This window comes from Carassius carassius, chromosome 11, assembly GCF_963082965.1.
Source record: "Carassius carassius chromosome 11, fCarCar2.1, whole genome shotgun sequence".
NCBI classification, from domain to species: Eukaryota; Metazoa; Chordata; class Actinopteri; order Cypriniformes; family Cyprinidae; genus Carassius; species Carassius carassius.
In genome coordinates this window covers 28,166,002-28,189,250 of record NC_081765.1, presented here as the reverse complement: position 1 = coordinate 28,189,250, position 23,249 = coordinate 28,166,002, and the positions used below count along the sequence as shown (strand labels likewise).

At 37.3% G+C, this 23,249-nt stretch overlaps 1 protein-coding gene across 9 annotated transcripts in view; it reads right to left on the bottom strand.

The window, feature by feature from the left end:
- The window catches only part of LOC132153142 (PTB domain-containing engulfment adapter protein 1-like), a 212,261-nt gene that overhangs the window by 2,679 nt on the left and 186,333 nt on the right, over positions 1–23,249 (bottom strand). For 5 of the 9 annotated variants that reach the window (XM_059562439.1, XM_059562442.1, XM_059562436.1 and 2 more), the window contains exons 2-9: positions 17,519–17,601; positions 12,505–12,566; positions 1,960–2,031; positions 1,458–1,556; positions 983–1,120; positions 678–794; positions 517–603; positions 95–319 (exon numbers count right to left, since the gene is read on the bottom strand). In XM_059562439.1, the coding sequence (XP_059418422.1) occupies positions 95–319; positions 517–603; positions 678–794; positions 983–1,120; positions 1,458–1,556; positions 1,960–2,031; positions 12,505–12,566; positions 17,519–17,546 (828 nt within the window). In that variant the 5' untranslated portion in view covers positions 17,547–17,601. Of the gene's footprint in view, positions 1–94; positions 320–516; positions 604–677; positions 795–982; positions 1,121–1,457; positions 1,557–1,959; positions 2,032–12,504; positions 12,567–17,518; positions 17,602–21,497; positions 21,670–23,249 lie in introns of those variants that run through there. The other 4 variants (XM_059562444.1, XM_059562443.1, XM_059562437.1 and 1 more) reach the window with 3 other exon arrangements.

Below are 23,249 nucleotides of genomic sequence, written 5' to 3'. Positions count from 1 at the left end.
CGTGTGAACTAGCCTTTAAAATCTGAGGGCAAAACTTGTGAAACCAACAACCAATACCACAAAGAGAGAAAGAGTAAACAGAAAAGTGCTTAACAGGAGGGTGAGGAACACTGGCTCCACTCGGAGGCTTCGACAATGCAGGTTTAGCAGGTGGAGGAGTCAGAAGACCAGCAGAAAGGTTAGAGTCAGGTGAGCTCATTGGCGTTAGTGTAACAGAAGAAATTTCGAGGCAAGAGAATGAAGTCACGTTGTGACACCAGAAGAGAGATGAGGGTCTCTGAAGCATATAGGCCTCATTAGAAGAGTTAATGTGAAGAAGCTGTGGACAGATCAGAACTAGTCAGCACTAGTGTTCTAGTTTTATTGCATGTTTTTTTCTTCTTCTTAAAAAAAGGAAAAGCTTATGAGTTTAGAAGAGGTCTTTTAAGGCATATCTGTTTTGCATGCAGCTATTTAACAGAATGGTGAACGGCAATTATGTGCACTCTACTGAGAGGAAGTCCATCCAGTTCTTACAGGAGGAACTTGAGCAATCATCAGCTGTTCCTCTAAGACTTGCAACTGCTTCTTCAATTCGGAATTTTCAGCTTCAAGATCTTGAATCTATAAAAACAGACATTTATTTGTCATAAACAAATGATTTGAGTTCTCTAACTGCAGTTGTATATCATACTCACTCTTTTCTGTAGGCCACCTATCTGTTTCCTAGTCTCTACATCTTTTCCCCCGGACTCCAGAAACTTCTTGTATGCCAAGTCAAACGCTTGGCCGATGGTCAAAGTTATCTCTTCTGCCTGGAATCGACAGATACATGACAGATCATTTTCCTAGTAACATCATCGGCAGTGTTTTGTTTGGCCATTTGTCTTCTGAGTCACAATTAAGTATCCTTTTAAATTAAGTGCAACATTTCTAAAACAATATGTACGTAAGAGTGATCATTTCTTTAAAGAAATGTATATGACATCATCTGTTGTCTTACACATTTTTCACTGTCAAACACATAGCAGAGATGTTTGTTGGACTCTGAATCTTTACAAATGAATGTGAATATCCTTTTGTCTGTCTTATCATCTGCACAGAAGGATATCCGGTGCAACTGACAGTTGTGCTGTACTTCCTGTGAAGAAGAAAACAAGATAAGAGGCAGTATAGACAAAATATAGGAGATGGGCATACAGTGGCACCAAAAAGTACTTAGACAAACTTAAAAATATATTTAGACTAAACAACAAAATATCCTAAAGTCTTTTTTGGCAGATATATAAAGTCAGTTCCCCTCAGGCTAACACAGGTATAATAAATCAAATAATAAATTAAACAACCAGAAATTGTCCAACAACTTTTTTATAGGGCTTTAACAGCTCCTCAACTGGTTTCTACTTAAACAACATGGTTCTTGTGAGACACAAATGGTTTCATAAATCTGTTTGTTAGGCTACAGTATATTCACATACTTTTGATTTAGGATCTAATATTTTTACTCCGTAGATGGAGATCTGTAATTCCACTTTTGGGATCTTCTGTCCCTCTGACTTCTTAATATGTCTCTGAAACTTTAGAGAGAGAAACAGAATAAAAAAACAATCAGATACATTTAAGATCAGTTTTTTAAAAGTCATTGGTTAATTTACCAATATAATGTGTTGTTTTATCTTGAGTTCATTAAAGAGAATTCATGTAACACATTCGTATAATAATAATTTATTATTATTATTTAGATATGACCTTCTTCAATTGATATAGCATTTCATATTTCATCAAAAAAACCTTATAAGTGATAATATAAGACTGAGAGTGGAGGGTTGATGGAATAAAATTGTCTATGCATCATTAAACAGGTGAAACAGCTGGAGGGTTCCGATATTACATCTTCTCAAGAGAAATAACACTTCCTGTTTGCAGTTGGAAGCAATACTGCCTTTTATTTGCAGCCAATGTAAAACTACAGTAACTTACCTTGAGCTTTCTGACGGCATCTTTCACCACCTCTGTACCTTTGGGTTGATCAACTTCTGTATGCCCCAGAAACTGTGGGAAAAACATGAAAATCATATGATGTGGAACTGGTATTTTTTTTTTTTTTTTTTAATCTAATCTAAAGCATTTGAAGACATTGACCAAAAAGCAAGCCACATCTATGCTTCCGTTTATCGTACAAACACTCTTTTATTGTGAAATACAAATAAAGAATTTTAAAAGAACTTGCTCTTTTTGCATGTAACATTCAAAGTGACTTCAGTAATCAAGCTACAAAATAAATAAATAAATAAATAGGGGTGAGTGGGGTGAGTTGAGCCAGTTTTTACTTATGCTGTGTTTAAAGTGAGCACATGACAGCAATGGGTCCAACTTAAATATGTACATACATTTCAGGATGTTGTGCATCCTTGGGAATAATCATTCTGGGTGTAAAATAAACTGCTTTCAAAATAGGCTTTCCAAAAAAGTGGTCTCTTGGCTAAACTAGCTAAGCCTAGGGAGAGGGTAAGTTGAGCCACATGGAGTTAAACTGTGCCACTGATTATGCTGAAGTAAAACTGAACTTTTTCACCTCATGCTATATCAAAGTAAGAGAAATTCAATAAAAAATGACTTCTTAAAATCTGTGTGTGAGCCTTGTGATGGACTGGTTGTCACCTGTGGCTCAAGACACTGAAGTAGGATCCAGCTCCCCACGACACTAATAAGGACATGTAGGTTTGGATAATAAAATAATTTAGGGCTAACATAACAAAAATCACTCTGAACAGCAAAAAAAATGTTTTCTGAACCTAAATGTAGTTACCAGTTATTACATGGCCCCACAGGGTGAGTAAAATGCTTAAATCTTGAAGTATGTGTTTGTCATATCACCAATTTTGTTTAAGGTTGCCTAGAATCAAGGGGTGGCTCAACTTCCCCACAGGCCCATATCACCCTGCTCTCCCTAAAAAAAAAAAAATATTGCAGTCCATTTTCCATTGGATAACACTTCCATTTTTATGGAAATATTGTGCACTCAGTTATAATGTTAATTTCACTAAAAGGCTTTGATGATTGCTAAGAACATTCTCCACATTTAATCTGGCACAAATTTAGAGTATACCATTTTTTTGTTTTGTTTTTTTCTATAAAAAGAAAATCAACACGAACATGAACAACGCTACATTTAGCATCCAACAGATGGAGCTATTAACTTTTGTCCAGTCCTTGTGGTCAAGCATCTGTCTAGACACTGTGCAGTCTGATTCAACAACGGTTCTTAAAGCACCTTGCCATTACTTCTCTAGTCTAATGACTACTTTATTGAAATGAATAAATGAACAATAATTTGATAGTAACCACAAAGGCTCCCAAACTATACTTGTCAATTTTCTTGTCTGACCCATTTTCACATAATTCATGTTTCACATACACATTTTTATTTTAATGTTGCTCTCAGATAAGGCTATAAACAGAATCTATAAAAGGTCCCTCTACCTTTCAAAATGATAATTTTTGGAACTCAGTCATTACTGCTGGTCTGCATTTTTCCAAGAATGAATTGAAAGGAATGGATTTATGATTAGACTTAATCATTATACAGAAAGCTTACATCAATTATTATTATTCTTTTATTTATTTATTTTTTACATAAGAGAAACTCTTCTGGGCCATAAGAACTGCATTATCTTCCAGACTGGAGTTAAACAAATAAGACTCCATAAAAGTGTCTGCAGCAGATTGTCATGATGGATGCCATCCACACTTAAGGGCAAGTGAGCACGGTAGGACAGAAAAAGAGGCAGGAGTGACAGATACACTACATTACACTGGGTGGTGAATCTCTTGTTCCTGATGACTGTTCCCTGCCAGTCTATTCGAAGGCTTTTTTTTTTTTTTTTGAAAAAAAAAAAAAAGACATTCAGTCTTCACCCATCCATCACCTGCTACACTGGCAGAATATCATTTCCCCCCCTCTTTAACTCTTTCTTTGTCTATTCTCATTTCCAAAGGCAGACAACACAGCTGAAACTTCAGCAGCTCTGAGAATCAAAACGATTTCTGTTTTTGTGAAGAACTCGGTAAGACAGCTAAGAAGCACTGCTCAGGAGTAGACAGCTTCTCAGCCTTGAACAGAAGACAAGTCTTTGGTGAAATGGAGCATGAAACAGCACTGACAGTGTTTATGAGATGTTCTTGCCCACAAGATGTTTGATGAATAGCAAAAGAGACACAAACAAATTCATTGTTTTGTTAAAAGACTGTGCAAAAAAAAAAGACTTATAGAAATTTGATATAGCATTTGCATTGATCCATCAATTTAAGATGTCTCTGTTAAGACCTCTGGATATTTGTTGTTGTGTGTTTTCTTTTAAGAAGTACAGTTGTTGCATTTATGCAGACAAGCATTAAAGTCAAAATGAAATCAGAACGGACCCAATTTTCTTTCTTTATACCATTCTTGTTTTTTTTTTCTGTAATACTTTATGTCTTGTTATTTCCAAAAAAGTCAAGCTATTAATTCTCATACTACAACAGTTTTCTGTACTCTGTTACGGCTTGTGCCTTGTGGGTTTCCTATGTACAACGTCCTGACTTTTCTTTCTTTTCTCTGCGTCTGAGTTTGATTGCTAGGTCCACCCTGTGCACCTGCGCGTCGTTGCACACCTGCGACTCATTGTACGTGTTGGTGAACGACGCTATAAAGGACGCTGAAGCGGAGCATGACGGCGTGAGGGAGGAGAGAGGAGAGAGGAGAGAGGAGACTCACCTGCAAACAGCTTGCTTTTCTTTTTGTTTTTCTTAATTGGAATTGGTGGTTGTTTTTTTGTTGTTTTTCTATTTTGAAGTGTCTCGTTGTTCATTTCTGTCTATCATAGTTTGGTAATTTTTGTAGAAGTATTTTGGGGTTTATTTCGTTATGATATGTGTTTTCTTAGTTTTGTTTATTTGAATAAATGTTCTAGCATTTCATTTAGGTCTCACGTATCCTTCTTTATGTCATGCAACCCTTTTTCTCTACTAATTCTAAAGAGGGGTTCGTAACATAAATTGGGGGCTCGTCTGAGATTTGTTTAATTGATTTGAGTGAGCAGAGGATTATGTTGGTGGTGGGGCTGAGCAATCTCCGGGTAGGTAGAGTAAACCAGGAGGACCGTGTTTAGCGCCGGTTCTCGCTACGGTTTACTGATTTATTATTTTCTTTATTATTTTAGTTTGTTATTTTTGGAGGTATTCCGGGGAGAGGCTTGCCTCTCAATTGGTACCCTCTGAAGATTAGAGAGGTCTTAGTTAGGTCCCGGTTAGGTAGGTGTAGGTCTGGAGACGTTTAAAGCCTTTAGCTACTATTTTATTATGTTAATTTTCTGCTCATTAATTTATTATGGCGACGTTTGACGTAAATGAGTTTATAAAGCAACCTAATATTGCGGTGTTAGAAACGTGTAGAAAGGACGATTTGATCCTTATTGCTCAACATTTTGAAATACCTGTTTCTAGAACATTGCTTAAGAAAGACTTAAAAGCTTGTTTGGTGGCTGGTTTAATTAGTAAAAGGGTGTTGCCTTTGATGGAGGATGTTCCTACATCAGCCGAAAGTGTTGCAGCTGTTATGGATAAAGAGGAACAAGCCCCACCGGGTCCTCTTACCTCACGGTGTTCTCTTGTTGGCGATCCAGTTACTCCGGGTACTAGTGGTGGTGCGAAGGTAGGACCACCTCTTTCTTTGCCTAAATTCAAACCTTTTTCTCTCTCTACCGAAGCATCCCCCGCAGATCGTGGAGATTTGCGTTTAAAATTACGGTTGGCTCGATTACAGTTCGAGACTCAAGACAAAGCTCAAGCACGGAAGGATGAATTACAGCATCAGCTTAAGTTGCACCGTATTGATGCGGAGATGAAAGTTAAAATGCGGCAGTTAGAGTTACAGTCTGTTCGAGACGATCTAGAGAGATCTAAAAAATCATCTGCGTTTGAAGGTAGGTTTAGTTCCGAGCCTGAAGCAGCTGCGGTAGTGTCAAATGATCCTGTTAGGTCTACAGCTGACTCTATATCTGTGTTAACAAATTCTGTAAATGCTCATTCGACTTCTCCGTTTAATGTGGCAAAGAATATGGTGATAGTTCCACCATTTCGTGAGAAAGAAGTTGAGGCTTATTTTCAGGCATTTAAACGAATAGCTTTAGCTTTGAAGTGGCCGACTGAGGTTTGGTCATTAATGTTACAATGCAAGTTTACAGGCAAAGCGCAAGAAGTTTGTGCTTCTCTTTCTTTAGAAGAAAGTGTTCAATATGAGACGGTGAAAAATGCGATTCTCCGTGCCTATGAGTTAGTGCCTGAACATTATAGACAACGGTTTCGTACCACGAAAAAATCTGCTTCCCAGACATATGTCGAGTTTGCCCGTGAGAAGGGTATACTTTTTGATCGATGGATAAAAGCGTGTAAAGTCAAGGACTATCAATCTTTGTGTGAACTTTTGCTCATTGAGGAGTTCAAGAATTGTGTTCCTGAGCGTACTGCTTTGTACCTAAATGAACAGAAGGTTAGTACTGTGCAACAAGCGGCTGTTCTGGCAGACGAGTATGCATTAATTCATAAACCTGTGTTTGTAAAGCGTCCGAGGGATTTAATGGGAAACATTTCACAAAGGGAGAATGAAGTTAATTCTTTTGACTTTAAAAACAGCCTTAATTCATCGAGCCCGAAAACTCGGAAGGAATGTGGCTATTGTCACAAAATGGGACATATGATTGCTGAGTGTCGAATTCTAAAACGAAAGCAAGAGCGTCAGGATGGTTCAATTCAACCTTGCGGGTCAGTTTTAGTAAAAGTTGTGTCTCAGCAGCCCATGTCTTCTGTAGCTCCTGATGAGTGATTTCAACCTTTTGTGTTTGAGGGTTATGTATCGTTGACTGGTCGTGCGGAGGATCAGAAGGCTGTGAGGATCTTGCGGGATACGGGGGGATCCCAGTCTTTTATACTGTCCGACATTTTGCCTTTTTCCGCGGAGTCCGCATGTGATACTAGTACTATTGTACAGGGTATAGAAATGGGTTTTGTAACTGTACCTCTTTATCGCATCTGGGTGTCGTCTGATTTAGTCTCTGGATGTTTTAATGTAGCGGCTCGTTCTTCCCTACCTGTGAGAGGTATTGATTTTATTATGGGAAATGATCTCGCTGGAGGCAAAGTAATGCCAGTTGTGCATGTTGTTAATACTCCATGTATTGATCAACAACCTGATGCGCTTGCACAACATTTTCCAAATGTTTTTGCTTCTAGTGTAGTTACGACACGCGCTCGGGGAAAAAGTCTTGCGAAGGAGAATGAAGTGAATTTGGGTGAGTCTATTTTTTCAGAGATGTTTGAGAGAAATAAACTTTCTGAAGATTTGGATGTTAACCCAATCAAAAAGCCTGTTTGTCCAGATCCTGACGTATTTTTGCCTATTTCGTGTGATGTTCTTATTGAGGCTCAGAAAAGTGATCTTACATTAGAGAAATGTCGTCTCAGTGCGGACAGTGAAATATCACCGTCGCATAACCATCAGTTCTATAGGAACAACACTGTTTTAATGCGTAAATGGAAGGCTCGATTATCAAGTGATGAAAATTCAGACGATTGGAATGTGGTCCATCAGATTGTGGTACCCTCGAAATTTCGACCGAATATTTTGAGTCTGGCACATGATCATCCTTGGTCTGGGCACCTCGGTATAACTAAGACGTATAATCGGGTGCTCCAACATTTCTTCTGGCCTGGGTTAAAAACTGATGTGTCTCGATATTGTAAAACTTGCCATACATGTCAAGTAGTAGGAAAGCCCAATCAGACTGTGCCACCTGCTCCACTCCGTCCTATTCCGGCTGTGGGTGAACCTTTTGAACGCGTCCTTGTAGATTGTGTTGGTCCACTTCCGCGAACTAAATCTGGTTCTCAGTATATTTTAACAATTATGTGCGCTCTCACATGATTTCCGGAAGCAATTCCGTTACGGAGTATAACTGCCAAATCCGTCACCAAAGCTCTAACAAAATGTTTTACAACTTTCGGATTGCCGAAAATTGTTCAAACGGATCAAGGTACTAATTTTTTGTCTAAAATATTCCGAAATGTGTTGAAAGCTTTGACTGTGTCACATGTCACCTCCAGTGCCTATCATCCAGAATCGCAGGGGGCTCTGGAGCGGTGGCATCAGACACTGAAATCTAGCTTGCGAAAATATTGCCTGGAGGCGGGGAATGAGTTGGATGATGGAGTCCCTTTGGTTTTATTTGCTTTTGCTTTTCGTTAGTCTGTCTGAATTGGTCTTTGGGCATAATGTACGGGGTCCTTTAAAAGTACTGAAAGACGAATTTTTTGTCACCGGTTCAACTGAGAAACGTAATGTGCTCAATTTTGTTTCTCGTACTCGTGAACGACTACACAAGGCTTGTGCTGTCGCAAGAGAAACTCTTGCTCTCTCTCAAAAGAAAATGAAGCGTTGTTTCGACAAGCAGGCGGTGGTGCGGAAGTTTACGCCTGGAGAAAGAGTATTGGTGTTGCTCCCTTCACCTGGTTCTGCACTAGCTGCGCGTTTTGCAGGTCCTTATTTGATTAAGAGTAAGCTGAGTGACACTGATTATATAGTTCTTACCCCGGAACGACGACGGAAGACACGTTTGTGTCATGTAAATATGTTGAAATCCTATAAGGCCCGAACTGATAAAACTGAGGGGAGTAATGTGTCTGAATGTGAGAAACCGACGGTGTCAAACGTGGAGCGAGTGTCGTTGCTGTCCCATACAATGGATGCTGAGGATGTAGATGATGGGTTGAAAATGTCCACGGAAATGTTAAATGGTGGCCACTTAAAGAATTCTGAGGTTTTAAGAGTTTTACCATCTCATTTATCTTATTTGTCTAGTGACCAGCGTCAGGATGTGATTGACTTAGTAGAAAGTTATCCTAACCTGTTTTGTGATGTTCCGTCTGGAACCTCTGTCATCCAGCATGATATTAAAGTGGGTAACGCAGTTCCAATAAAACAGCATGTGTATCGCTGTCCCGTAGGTAAGAGGGAAATCATGGAATGTGAAGTGAATTATCTGGTCCAGAATGGTTTTGCCAAAAAGAGTAATAGCCCTTGGAGTTCACCATGCATTTTGGTACCTAAAGCAGACGGTTCATTCCGTTTTTGTACTGATTTTCGCAAAGTGAATTCTGTTACTGTACCTGATGCATTTCTGTTGCCTCGTATAGAGGATTGTATTGATAATATTGGCACTGCTCGGTACATTACGAAACTAGACCTTTTAAAAGGCTATTGGCAGGTGCCATTGACTGAACGTGCTTCTGAAATTTCTGCCTTTGTGACTCACGATTTTTTCTTTCAGTATACGCGGATGGCATTTGGACTACGAAACGCTCCGGCAACCTTTCAAAGATTAATGTCTATGGTTTTGGGTGATGTGCCAAACTGTAACATTTATCTTCTTTATCTTTTTTTTATCTTTATTCTTCTACGTGGATTGAGCACATTTCTACCTTGCACAATGTTTTTAGTCGATTGACAGCCACCTCCTTAACGTTAAATTTGATAATGCGATTTTGCAAAAGCCTCTGTTACATATCTAGGAAAACAGGTTGGAAATGGTCAGGTACGTCCAGTAGACGCAAAAGTGACGGCTATTCTTGACTATCCTGTACCCACTACGAGGCGAGAGTTGCGTAGATTCTTAGGGATGGCTGGCTATTACAGGTGCTTCTGTAAGAATTTCTCGACTGTGGTCGCTCCTTTAACAAAGATGTGCAGTCCTAAGGTTGTTTTTAATTGTACTGATGAATGTCAAAGTGCTTTTCTTTGTGCAAAGTCTCTCCTTTGCAGTGCCCCGGTGTTGTCTGCTCCTGACCTAGCTCGTCCGTTCAAGCTAGAGGTAGACGCCAGCGCGACCGGAGTTGGAGTTGTCCTGCTTCAGAGTGGTGCTGATGGCATATCCCATCCAGTGTCCTATTTTTCTTCTAAATTCAATCGTCATCAGAATTATTCTACTATCGAGAAAGAGACTCAGGTATGTTGCTTGCTTTGCAGCACTTCGACGTATATGTTGGATATAGCTCTACTCCCGTCGTCGTCTACACTGATCACAATCCGCTGTTTTTTTTTAAATAAAATGTACAACCACAACCAGCGTTTGATGCGTTGGGCGTTAATGGCTCAATGTTATTTTCTTGAGATTCATCACTTAGAACCTGGTTCTTTTAAGTGGGGGAGTGTTACGGCTTGTGCCTTGTGGGTTTCCTATGTACAACGTCCTGACTTTTCTTTCTTTTTCTGCATCTGAGTTTGATTGCTAGGTCCACCCTGTGCACCTGCGCGTCGTTGCACACCTGCGACTCATTGTACGTGTTGGTGAACGACGCTATAAAGGACGCTGAAGCGGAGCATGACGGTGTGAGGGAGGAGAGAGGAGACTCACCTGCAAACAGCTTGCTTTTCTTTTTGTTTTTCTTAATTGGAATTTGTGGTTGTTTTTTTGTTGTTTTTCTATTTTGAAGTGTCTCGTTGTTCATCATAGTTTGGTAATTTTTGTAGAAGTATTTTGGGGTTTATTTCGTTATGATACGTGTTTTCTTAGTTTTGTTTATTTGAATAAATGTTCTAGCATTTCATTTAGGTCTCACGTATCCTTCTTTATGTCATGCAACCCTTTTTCTCTACTAATTCTAAAGAGGGGTTCGTAACAACTCCACTAGGCTGGTTCATCTTATATATATACACACATACATAAATATATATATATATACAGGTGCTTCTCAATAAATTAGATCTGATACATCGAGAGAGACAAAGACACACAAAGAGAGAGAGAGAGAGCTTGTCAGAATGTTCGTCAGCCAATCAGATTCAAGCATAAAACAACCCCGTAGTATAAATAAATTAAAAGCTCACAGACTGAAGTAGTCTAAGTCTTTGGTTTTTTTAATTGTGATGATTTTGGCTAACATTGAACAAAACCCACCAATTCATGATCTCAACAAATTAGAATATGATGACATGCCAATCAGCTAATCAACTCAAAACACCTGCAAAGGTTTCCTGAGCCTTCAGAATAGTCTCTGACAATCATTGACACCCTTCACAAGGAGTGCAAGTAAAAAATAAATTAATTGCCAATAAGCTGGCTGTTCACAGAGTGCTGTATCCAAGCATGTTAACAGAGAGTTGAGTGGAAGGAAAAAGTGTCGAAGAAAAAGATGCACAACCAACTGAGAGAACCGGAGCTTTATGAGGACTGTCAAGCAAAATCGATTCAAGAATTTTAGTGAACTTCACAAGGACTGTACTGAGGCTGGGGTCAAGGCATCAAGAGCCACCACACACAGAAGTGTCAAGAAATTTGACTACAGTTGTCGTATTCCTCTTGTTAAGACACTCCTGTACCACAGACAATGTCAGAGGCGTCTTACCTGGGCTAAGGAGAAGAAGAACTGGACTGTTGCCATTGGTCCAAAGTCCTTTTTTTCAGATGAGAGCAAGTTTTGTATTTCATTTGGAAACCAAAGTCCTAGAGTCTGGAGGAAGGGTGGAGAAGTTCATAGCCCAAGTTGCTTGAAGTCCAGTGGTAAGTTTCCACAGTCTGTGATGATTTGGGGTGCAATGTCACCTGCTGTTGTTGGTCCATTGTGTTTTTTGAAAACCAAAGTCACTGCACCCGTTTACCAAGAAATTTTTGAGAACTTCATGTTTCTTTCGGCTGACTAGCTTTTTGAAGATTCTGATTTCATTTTCCAGCAGGATTTGAAACCTACCCACATTGCCAAAAGCACCATGATGTTTAAATGACCATGGTGTTGGTGTGCTTGACTGGCCAGCAAACTAACCAGACCTGAACCCCACAGAGAATCTATGAGGTATTGTCAAGAGGAAAATTAGAAACAAGAGACCAAAAATATCATACCACCTCAGCAGTGCCACAAACTGATCACCTCCATGCAGAGCTGAATTGAGGCAGTAATTAAAGCAAAAGGAGCCCCTAACAAGTATTGAGTACATGTACAGTAAATTAACATACTTTCCAGAATGTCAACAAATCACTAAAAATTGTTTTTTTTTTTTTTGGTTATATGAAGTATTCAATTTTTTTGAGATGTGAATTGGTGGGTTTTTGTTGAATGTGAACCAAAATCATCACAATTAAAAGAACCATAGACTTAAACTAATTCAGTACATGAGTTTCACAATTTAAGTTGAATTACTGAAATAAATGAACTTTTTCTTCGACATTATAATTTATTGAGAAGCAGCTGTATATATATATATATATATATATATATATATATATATATATATATATATATATATATAGTCAATTATTTTACAAACTTAAAAGAGACTGCCATTCAAATGAAACAAGTAACTGTTAGAACAGCAATAATGTTACAAAATATTTCTGTTTCAAATAAATGCTGTTCCTACAGTATATCTACAAAAGACCAGGAAAATGATGAATCTTATGAGAAAGATATTCAGAGAAAAAAGAAGTTCATAGTACTTACCTTGGCATTGTATGCTATAAAATGCTTGGCCAGTGCTTCTGGAGTGTGCATCCATGATTTATCTAGAAAGAGACAGAACACTATTAATGTAATAAGGTTCTTTATGAAGTACGCAAAAACTGAATGATATCCTTAATGATTTAGACAAACATTATATAAATAAGTAGTCCTTTAAATCAGCTGCTGTTCAAACCCTTTAGCAGCTAAAACTCTAGAGCAAATGTGTATAAACAACAAACCAATTATTATAATTGATTTTTCATTAAATCAAATGCTGTTCAGACCTCTTAACGGTAAATGTGTTTGAACAACAAACCATATGATTACAAATAATTATTTTGTTCCTTTACAGTACTTACATAACTGTCAAATCTAGTAATTTTCAAAGATTGTCAAAGATGAATAGCCAAATGCCTGTGTAGAAGAAGGATTTCAGCTAAAGCTGCAGTGTAGATCAGACTGGCTTGTAAGAAGTTGAATTACTGAGCTTGGCTTCAAAGGAGTGCAGACGGGGTCAGATGTGATGGACAGGAGACACCACTGTGCCTGTGCTTGTGTGACAGCTTAGAGGAAACTGCAAGGCCTTACTGTGACAAACAAGCCACAGGAGTTTAGCGCACATGCCGATTTGCTCAGCATCAACACCCTGAGTTCATTAACAGAGTTAGCCACACCATCGCATGTCCAAAATCACTTCCCAATCCCTACAGTATATAGCACTTATCAGGTGTTTGGTAATGCACATTTCCAACATTGTAAATCTTCACACTCTTTCCCTCGGTCTGAAAAATTGATTACTCTAAACAGTCATTTTAAATGTTAGCAACACATTTTGAGGCATTCAGAGCAATTAGGGTTTAAACTGGTGAGTTATAGATATAACGTCATTGTTCATGATATATAAATATAATATTATATAATAAGATTCAATCCCAGTTGCATATTCTGATCTTATACTTATCCTTGTGAACTCATTGCTTATTGAAAATCTGCTAGTTTTTCTTCTTCCACAGACTGTCAGGATACATTGTTTGCCCGCTGAGATTCCACATTAAGTGGGTGTGATTCATTGGTCAAATGAAGAGCGCAAACCTCAAAATGTCTTTTGTGTACATCTGTGTGTAGGAATGGTAGGTGCTTCATAGAGATCACCATGATGCAAAAGCTGATGAAAAAGTGTTTGGAGAAATGCATTGCTTAAAATACTTTCAGAAGAGAAACCAATAAAAATGGAGAATGGACGACAAAGAGAAAAATCTGTCAAAAGGTCGTAGCATAAAGCAATGAAATGTGCTTGTGTCAAAAGTGGTTGAGCCTGTGGTACCATCAAAACTTTTCTCAGCATATCTGATCATCCTGACTATCTGTTTGTCTGACTATTAGCAGGCTGAGGGAGTGTTTTGCATTAAATTTAATGAAAGGGAAGAGCAGCCAAATAGTGTTGATTTTACCCAAACTAATATCTAGCGATCAATAACTGAAAATCAACTCTGCTGAATCAGAATATCTTGAAATATTCTTAGCTGGTTTTCTCTGCAAGGGCTTCAGAGGATCGTAAAAGCCTTGGCAGTCTCTGTATCTAATTTTACAGCTCACTGCTTTGATTCATGGAGCCCTGAATGGCAATAAGAAGACATTATAACAGAAATAAGACAGGAATCATCTATCACAATAGTAATCCTTCTATATGCCACTCCAACAAATAGTAAAGAAATGCCCTGGGCACTAATCCTTTGTATTGCATTTAAATTTTTAAACCACTATTTCATGCTCGCAATTAGTTCAGAATGCAGCAGCTAGGGTGCTAGTGCGTTCTAAGAAAAGTTATCATATCTCTCCTATTTTAGCTTCTCTCAAGTGGCTACCAGGGAACTACAGGATAAAATATAAAACTCTTTTGTATGATTTTAAAGCAGTGCATGGGATGGGCCCTGCTTACGTGTCTGAGCTCATTGCAGTTTGTCAAGTACCTAGGTCTCTAAGATCTAATAATAAGTTATTGCTTACTGTCCCTCGTACTTATTTAAAGTACTAAGTTAAAAGGGGAACAGGCCTTTGCTGATGCGGGGCCGAAGCTCTGGAATAGTCTAAGCATCTCAGGAACTTACCCTTACGAAAGGAAAATATATTTACCAATATATTTTTTAAAATATATTGTGATATATTGTAATATATTATTTTCCCTTTTTATTTTATATATGATATATTATATCATATATTTGTTATATATATTTATATATAATATACTGATATATTATATATTTAAATACATTGAATAATATATTAATGATACATATATTAAATAATACATTGCAAAATATACAAATTATTGTATATTTCAATATTTTGCTTTCAATATATTGGAAAAAAATAAATATTAAATCCCATATATAAGAATATATGCCTAATATATTACATGATATTTTCCAATGTACTGCAATATATTTTTGTTTCATAAGGGTAGAGAGGTCTCACCTTTAAATGCTTTTAAAGTTAAAGTCAAAAACTACTTCTTGTCTTTAGCCTTTGAGATGTTGGGCTAGTCTTTGTTTAATAGGATGTGTGTTGTTTAAGTTGTGTGTTTTAATGAAGTGTTTCTTGTTTGTACAGCGTTTTGGTCTGCAGGTGTAGTTGTAAAGTGCTCTATAAATAAAAGTGAATGAATGAATGAATGAATTTAAATATATGAAGTGTTGAATATGCATTTTTTTATACATGGTCTGGGCCACAAATTCTAGTAAGCACATGGACAGTTTTTCATTAAAGAAAGACTGTTTTATGCATAATCGCAGGGTATTTCTGTCATCTCCCTCTATGCACTAAAAAAACCTGAAGGTATTAGCAATGCCATGATGACATATTCAGAAATTTCTTAAAGCATTTAAGATAATAAATAAGAAAAGAGACACAACAACTACTGTAATGTAAGTAATTAGGAAGTAAAACTGTGTATAATTTAGCTAAGGTTATTTACAGGATACTGGGAATACTAGATTGTCACCAAACGGAATCATTTCTGAGCTTAAAAGCGTAAAAAAAAAAAAAAAAAAAGACAAAAGAAAAACAAATACACAAATCACATCAGAGATTATGCCAAATCATTACTCAAAGTTTCACGACTGAGAAATCTTTTGTGTTGTTGAGGCTATTCAAGCTGATCATGTTTGGTTTCAAACTTGATTTTATTACGCTCTAAATAACAGACACTGTTGCTATTTCATGTTCTGTGTCTGGTAATTGGATGCATAAGTCTGGAAAGTATCTGGTTCCAATTATTTCTTTGTCATCACACAAACACCATTTCTGCCTTTGGCTTTGTGGATTCCGAACCATTTAATTCAGAAACTAACAGTCTATACAAGTTGAGTATGTAACAGTAATTTATATTTCATTCTTCTATATATCAGCAGTTTACACTGAAAAATCAAATATTCAAAACATTATTTTAACAGCTTGACAAAGCCAACATATATTATATTATTTTACAAACTTACAGTTTATACAACAGATTTTTTGTCCTATAGCTGACCATCAATCCATCCATCCAAAACTATACAAATAAGGCCTATAACATCTTGAAAAACCTTCCGATCGTAGTTCAATTTATTAGCCTGTGTTTTATGATACAAATGATCATCCATTAACTCTGAAAAAGAAAAATAATTCATTACCATATAGTTAACAAAGAGAGTTTGTTAATAGTTAATAGTTAACATATTTACACTACCTTACTGACCAATGAAAAATCACACATCTAATTGCAATGGCATTAGTCAGACTACATTAGACAGAAACCTCTCTGTGAATCTTCACCAAATACTGCTGCTAATGAATGCATGGCCATAAAGTGATTACTGTTTCTCTCTGGTAAATATTGCTATTGTTCATAAGTGGCTTGGAGACACATTTTTGTGTTAGGTGGAGAATTTAATGATGTCCTTCAGACAGATGGGCTATTGGTGTTCTCCATGGTCCAACAGCACTGTCCTGTGCGCCAGAAAAGAAGCAACTGTGACAGCAGGAACATCCGTGCAAGGCAGTGGAAGGAAATGTTTCGTGGCTGCAAGAGCTTTGCTCTTTTCAGTGCCAAAATATATACTTGGTAATGCCTAACCTCTTTATGAAATCAGATTACAACTTTTCCTGGGTAAATTAGCAAATTCTAAACGAATATGCAATGTAGTACACTAGAGATGCATTATACAAAGACCACGTTGAGCCAACAACGACCCTGTTTTAAATATTGGAGATAACGGTTCATGAAAACATTAGATAAGCTACCCACAAATGTACTTATAAAAATACAGTTTTCAGTGGCGGCAGAGTGTATTGGTACTTGAAAAATAGTATTCTGCAAACTTAAAATACTTCAAAACCCAGATGTAATACATTCGCCTGAGAATATATCTAGAAATATCATTACATCATTTGCCATCCTGAGGGATTCAGCACTGGACACTACTTGCGATTATAATCTATATCTTCAAAGCATGGCAGACAGGCCAGCAGGAGCTCCTAACACAGAAATATTACTAGTGCATTCCCTGCCATCTGGGATCTAATACTGGCCGGTAGGGTTTATCACATCAAATATCCATTAATTCATTTTGGAAAGAAGGGTGGGACAGGTGGTTGTAAATACATAGAGGAAAAAAACAGACCTCTGGAGGCAGACAGGTTGTCTGCTCCAAGCCACTGAGAAATGACAGAAAGGGAGGAGAGACTAGGTGAGGAACAAAGAGAGGGTAAAGATAGACAGAGATACGCAGGCAGATAGGAGTATAAAAAGGGAGAGTCTGAACAATAGAGTTTTATAAGGGTTTCGGTTAGGACTGCCAATTCTAACATATATGCAAATATATATGCAAATAAGAATTGCTATTAATTAAACAATGCCATTAAATTGATTACATTTGAAAAAATTTTTGAAGGCCCTATAGGTTCTGAGCTGGACAGACATACTGTACAGAGGAGAGAGAGGAAAGCAAAACAAAAACTGGTACAACCCACATACCTTTTTTTCTGTTAAATGCCCGGTTCATGCTTGAAAACGCTCCGTCTCAGCTGCGATTTCCTGGAATGTGCCACCTATACCTGCTGGAATGACAACGTAAATGAAAATTTAATCCATGGAGTCTGAGAAATAGGACTACATGTTACAAAAACAAAATCCTGTGACTCTGCCGCTAAGGTTAAGTCTCCTATGGTGTGTTATTGCACAAAAATGCTACTGAGTTAAAAGTTATTGGGTTCAAATGAAATAAAAAGCAAATATCACTGAACAAAAAGAAAAAAAAAACTATAAATGGTATGGGTAAATAAATATGCCCTTCATGGTTCAAATATTTCAAAAAGTTAAGACTGTGACAGTCAAATGAAAGGTGCTGTAATAAAGGAAATATCAGTCAGTAGGAAATATCAGTTTAATTTCCAAAAATTCCTTTTTCCATTGAAATAATCCATGCAGTGAGACTTGTGTATGCACAAGGAATCTGACAGCAGCCAGTGCTCCACACAGAAATCTGATCTCACCAAAAACCAGTGTATCTGAAATGACATGAAGAATCACAAAAAACTGAGACAGACTAAATCCAGAAGAACTGTGAAAAATCTATTTATTACATTATTTTTGGAAGCATCCTTACATTACAGCATTTTTACACGAGTGCCTAAAACTTTTCACAGCACTGTCTATAGCTTTGCAGGTAGGTTTCTTGAGGCATCTTTGATCGATCGATCGATCGATCGATCGATTGATCTATCTATCTATCTATCTATCTATCTATCTATCTATCTATCTATCTATCTATCTATCTATCTATCTATCTATCTATCTTGTTTTAATAATAAGCTTAAAATGATTGAAATTGTTTATGATTGAATGAAAATCAAATTGGACTTGCGTGGCTTTTAGTCCATGTCTTTAAGACCATTTATACCATGTACTCCTGAACATCACCAAAAAAACTTTTAACATGTATATAGATTATCTTCAAGTGAAATATTTTCTAAAATGAAAATCTCTCTTTCCCCAAAGCCACATGTGAAACTGAAGCCGTACTGGCTATTGAAAAAAGACAGGGGAGAGCTGTATGTACCACTAAAAACATCCTGTTTCAAAGGGAAAAACAATGTGAACAGACAGAAAATTGTGCTCATTTCATTGGCACTACAGGAAAAAAAAGAGATGTCCTGTAGAATTTCTTTTCACTGCATGCTAGTTCCTAAGCATCTCCCTCTCAGGCATTGTCAAACATCAGGAGATAAGCTTAGCCAATGACTTATACCGGCTTTGAAACAAACTAATCTAATGTTAAGCCCAATGGGCAGACATATTACAATGTTATTGTTGGATGGATGGATGCTGAAAGAAGAGATTGCAAGACCTCCTCAAGGGGTCCATGTGCGCATTACTGATTTCCTTATCCAGAGAGACAAAAGCTTTTCATAGAAAATCTTCAGACAAATGTGTCTTTAACCTCACAGTGACTTCAAACTCATTACTCATTACTCCCACTACCTTGAACATAATACAGGACAACTTTCCTGGGTATGTTTATCATTGACGTCCTTAATTTGTTATATAGATCTAATCATGTTCATGGTAAGATGCAATGAGACAATGAGAACATTGCAGTTTTAATTTTGTACATAACTTAAGCCATTTTTATTTTCTGCTATGAATAACTGAGCAGCTTTCGTGCAACACTGAACAGTGTTTTAAACAAGTCCTTTCACACAACGTCTTGCAAAATATGCAATGTAAGTAGAGATGCCTATGATTTTTACAGTGTGTTTTCATGTGAAGGGTGTGGTGCTTCACTGGAATGAAGCAATAAATAATAGTATTTTGGGAAGGCATCTTGGCACAGAAGAATGTCATTTAAGGTTTCATGACAAAACAATGCATTTATGTTTTCTTTAAGCCCCAAACATTCCACTTTGTACCATTTACATGCTGATGACAATATGCAAGGCACTTACTGAGCCAATGAGGCATAAATCTGCAATATGTTTTTATCTTAAGAGAATAAGTTCTTCTATGACAGATGGGCCATAACACATCTGAATTATTGCAAGAGACCTGAAACTAAATCCCTTAAAGTTTTATTCAGAAAATATGAATATACATCAGACAAATACATCTTTTTAAAAGTTATTTATTTTATTTTATTATCATTTTATTTATTAGCACATTAAGGTTTTGTTGGGTCCCAGATGAGCAATGCAAACATGACAGACTGCCAACTTTAAAAACTAAGAGGCTGAACAGGAAGGCGGGCACTTGTATTTTTATTTATTTTTTTATTCACAGGCAATTGAGCTGTCATAAAGAGCCATGGAGACTCAAATGTACAAGGACAGCGGACATCACTGACTGAGCAGGTGGAGTCACGAGTTTATCGTGTCTCCCTGCCAGCAGCCTGAAGAGACAAAGAACTGGAACAACTTCGAAAGAATTCATAAATCATTCTGAAGGGCTGACATATATAAACTGAGTCATATTTACAGTCAACATTGCAAAGGTTTCCTAACCTATTAACACATTTGCTCCACAAAACACCGCCCAAGCCATTTCATTACAAGATTCCACAGAGAGTGCAAAAAAATCTGGGTACAGTGCCCATTCTTTCCCTTTTATTCTGCTTTGTAATATTATCAGTTGCCCAGTCACACCTGGGCAAACACCTGGTTGTGCTGTGCGCCTGAATGACTGACAGCAGCAGTGTTTGTTCTCCATTTATCACTTCCTGGCTGGTCACTCTGTCCCACAGGGGAGACCCTGAGACCTTCCTTTATGCTGAGCTGCAAAGTTCTGCTGATAATATTTAGCACCTTCAAAGAGAACTCCAGCTTAGGGATGCCTGAGCGAACCCAATGCAATTTATAACTGCTGGGTGGAGAAGCTACATCCTTCAGATTTGAGAACTGAGATTGCATGGGTCCTTTTTGCTGTATTTAAAGTACAAATATAGTTGCAAATAGCAGTTATTGGGAGCCAAGTGCAATTTGTCTTTCAGCTAAAAATCCCACAAACCCATTAATATTCTAAAACAATAACTGCCGTCTAAGGCCTTCTGGACTACAATGTTCTGAAGTCTATCAAACACAGACCAGGAGAACAACTTGATTTGCAAATCATATTTTCCAAAAATGTAATATGTTGGAAAAATGTTATATGCAGAAACAAATGTGGGTATAAGAGATATCTAAAATGAGACAAATCCATTAATATAAAACACCTGTTTCCATGACATCACATGAAATGAAATGATGGTTTTATTTGCTTTTTAGTAGCACCAATATCCTATATCACAACTTCTGAGTTCAGGCTGACATTTAGGCCTTTCTACAATTTACAGTTTGTTCTGCAAATTCCATTTTAGGAGAGAAAAAAAAAAGAATAATAATTATGACAAAAATTATTTCTGCACTTCATGCTTGGAATCCTAAAAATGGCATCAGAGAAGACCAAAAAAAAAAACATGTTAAAATACTGTTATGACTTGGGAAATGCCATTTTTTAAATATTGTAGTCAACTATCAAAAAAAACTTTATTAAATAATTATGATGATGACATTTCAAAATCCCAGAATTTCCAAACACTCAAAAAGCATGCAGCAGGTTGGGATGAACAGGAAAATATAAACATCCACAGTCCAAAAAAAGGTTAAGGCCGTTCAAAGCAGAGGAACATTCCACTGTTATGACCAATATCTGAGTCAACACTGCCAGCATTTACAACAAAACTATGCTTCAACAGCACAACTGCACTGAGAAAGACAGAATTAAATAAAACTATCATTTGTTTCCAACAGAACCCTATTCACTGAGCTCAAATAGCAACGATTCTAAAAGAATGTTTATTAATTCAACCCTCTGGATTCCTTACATGGATCAGTTGTTATTCTCCGCTGAGCATAGAGCCATACTCCAAACACTCCTTTCCTTTCTGTCAGACCTCTCCACATAAAAAGGCCAACATTCTTACCAATAATAAGAGGAGATTTCCAAAGCACCAGCCAGTGTCTTCTGCAAAAGATGAACCGAATGAGAAAACCAGTGGAGAGCGCCTTTAGACGAAAGCGAAAAGATGGGTGAAATGTAGAGCCAGGCAACTTATTCGCTTTAACACAAGCTGGGACACTAAGGAGGAAGTTCCAGCAGTGCTTAATAGTTTTCAGCTGTGGGCCAGATGGGGTTATGTGAAGTAAGAGGGGCGGAGGGTTTGCAAACAAAACTAGGTGTCTCATGAGTGTGTAAGAACTTATTGAAAGAAAGAACAAGAGAAAGGAGACAGGAAGAGAGAATGACAGAAATAAGTAGTGCTGTGCAATGGAAAATATTTTAGATTTATATCTCTGGAAAACATGGTTCGATTGCCCAATCACAGTTTTAACAGTCAAATATCTCTGTATAATGATCGCTAAAACTGTTGTCCACTGTTCAGAGCAAAATAGGCCTACTAGCACTTTATTTTCATTTAGATTTATTACTTTATTTTTTCCTTTTCAACATTAGAATACACAACTGGCACTAATTTGCAACTCAAAAAAAGTAATAACCATAATAAAAGAGGGTTTAGTCTATTTTGCATTGCTAACACTGACCAAGGCTGCAAAATGCATGTTTTAAATAGTTATAATAATTATTATTTTTTTTTTTCACAAAAAAGTATCAGTGTTAGCAGGGCATCTGTGTTAGTAATTCTCATAAGGACATTTACTCACTGAAAACTTGTTGAACATATGAAAACAAAAGTTTCCACCACAGAAAAAAAAAACATTAACCACAAAAATTCTGGTACATACATCAGCCACAGAGCAACTTGAGTGCAAGACAGTAGACTTTGGCGGCTAACAGTATTACACTCACTGAAATCTGACCTATGCCTTATTCAACATGTCACAACTGTTACAGATGACCAAGACACTAGACAGACAGCAGACTTGGAAACGTTCAGACCATATAGATGGTGAAAAGTACAGCCATTCTCTCTTCACATCTCCAGTAAGAAATAGAGAGGGGTGGGGTGGTGTTAGTCTTGGCATCAGCAGGTCTGAGAATATTTGTAAGGTTTCTTTTCCTTTATTATGCTAAAATTTGTTGTCTTTCCATCCTCCTTCCCCACCTCCTCCTTGAGAGGACAGATTTAGGGAGGAGAAAGTAATGCGTTTAAGTCTTTGACATTTTCCATTTTGTGAGGTAAAAGTACTTATTCTGTGGTTTTCACATAAATGTGATACAAAATGGTTAACTGTTTATTTCAGTGAAACAATTCCAAACTCTTACTCAACCATTAAAAAACATTTCACAGAAGTGTGGGTTTGCACATCCCAGACTGAACTGTCTGTTAGTCCAATAGTTGCTTCTGTAAAGATACATGCATACGCCTCTTTTGTATAAATATAGCCAAAATCTGTCAAAATCGGTTGCCATGACCTATCACGAGAGGCAAAAGGTTACGTTTTAGTCTCATAAAATTGGTTAATGGAAACACTGTCATTTCGCAATACTTTTTTATCGACATTTATATAATATCACCCAAGTTTTGCGCGATTCTGTAATGGAACCGCGCCTATAGAGAGAGATTATGTATGTAGATACATTGACTCAGTGGCTTGCAGAAGATGAAAGGAAACCGAGTGGGTGAGGAGATCTTGCTGGGAGAAAGAGGAGCGCTTGTTAAGGTCAGAAGCTAGCCGAAGTAAAAGTCTTTACATTTTTATTTTTGCTTCACCCC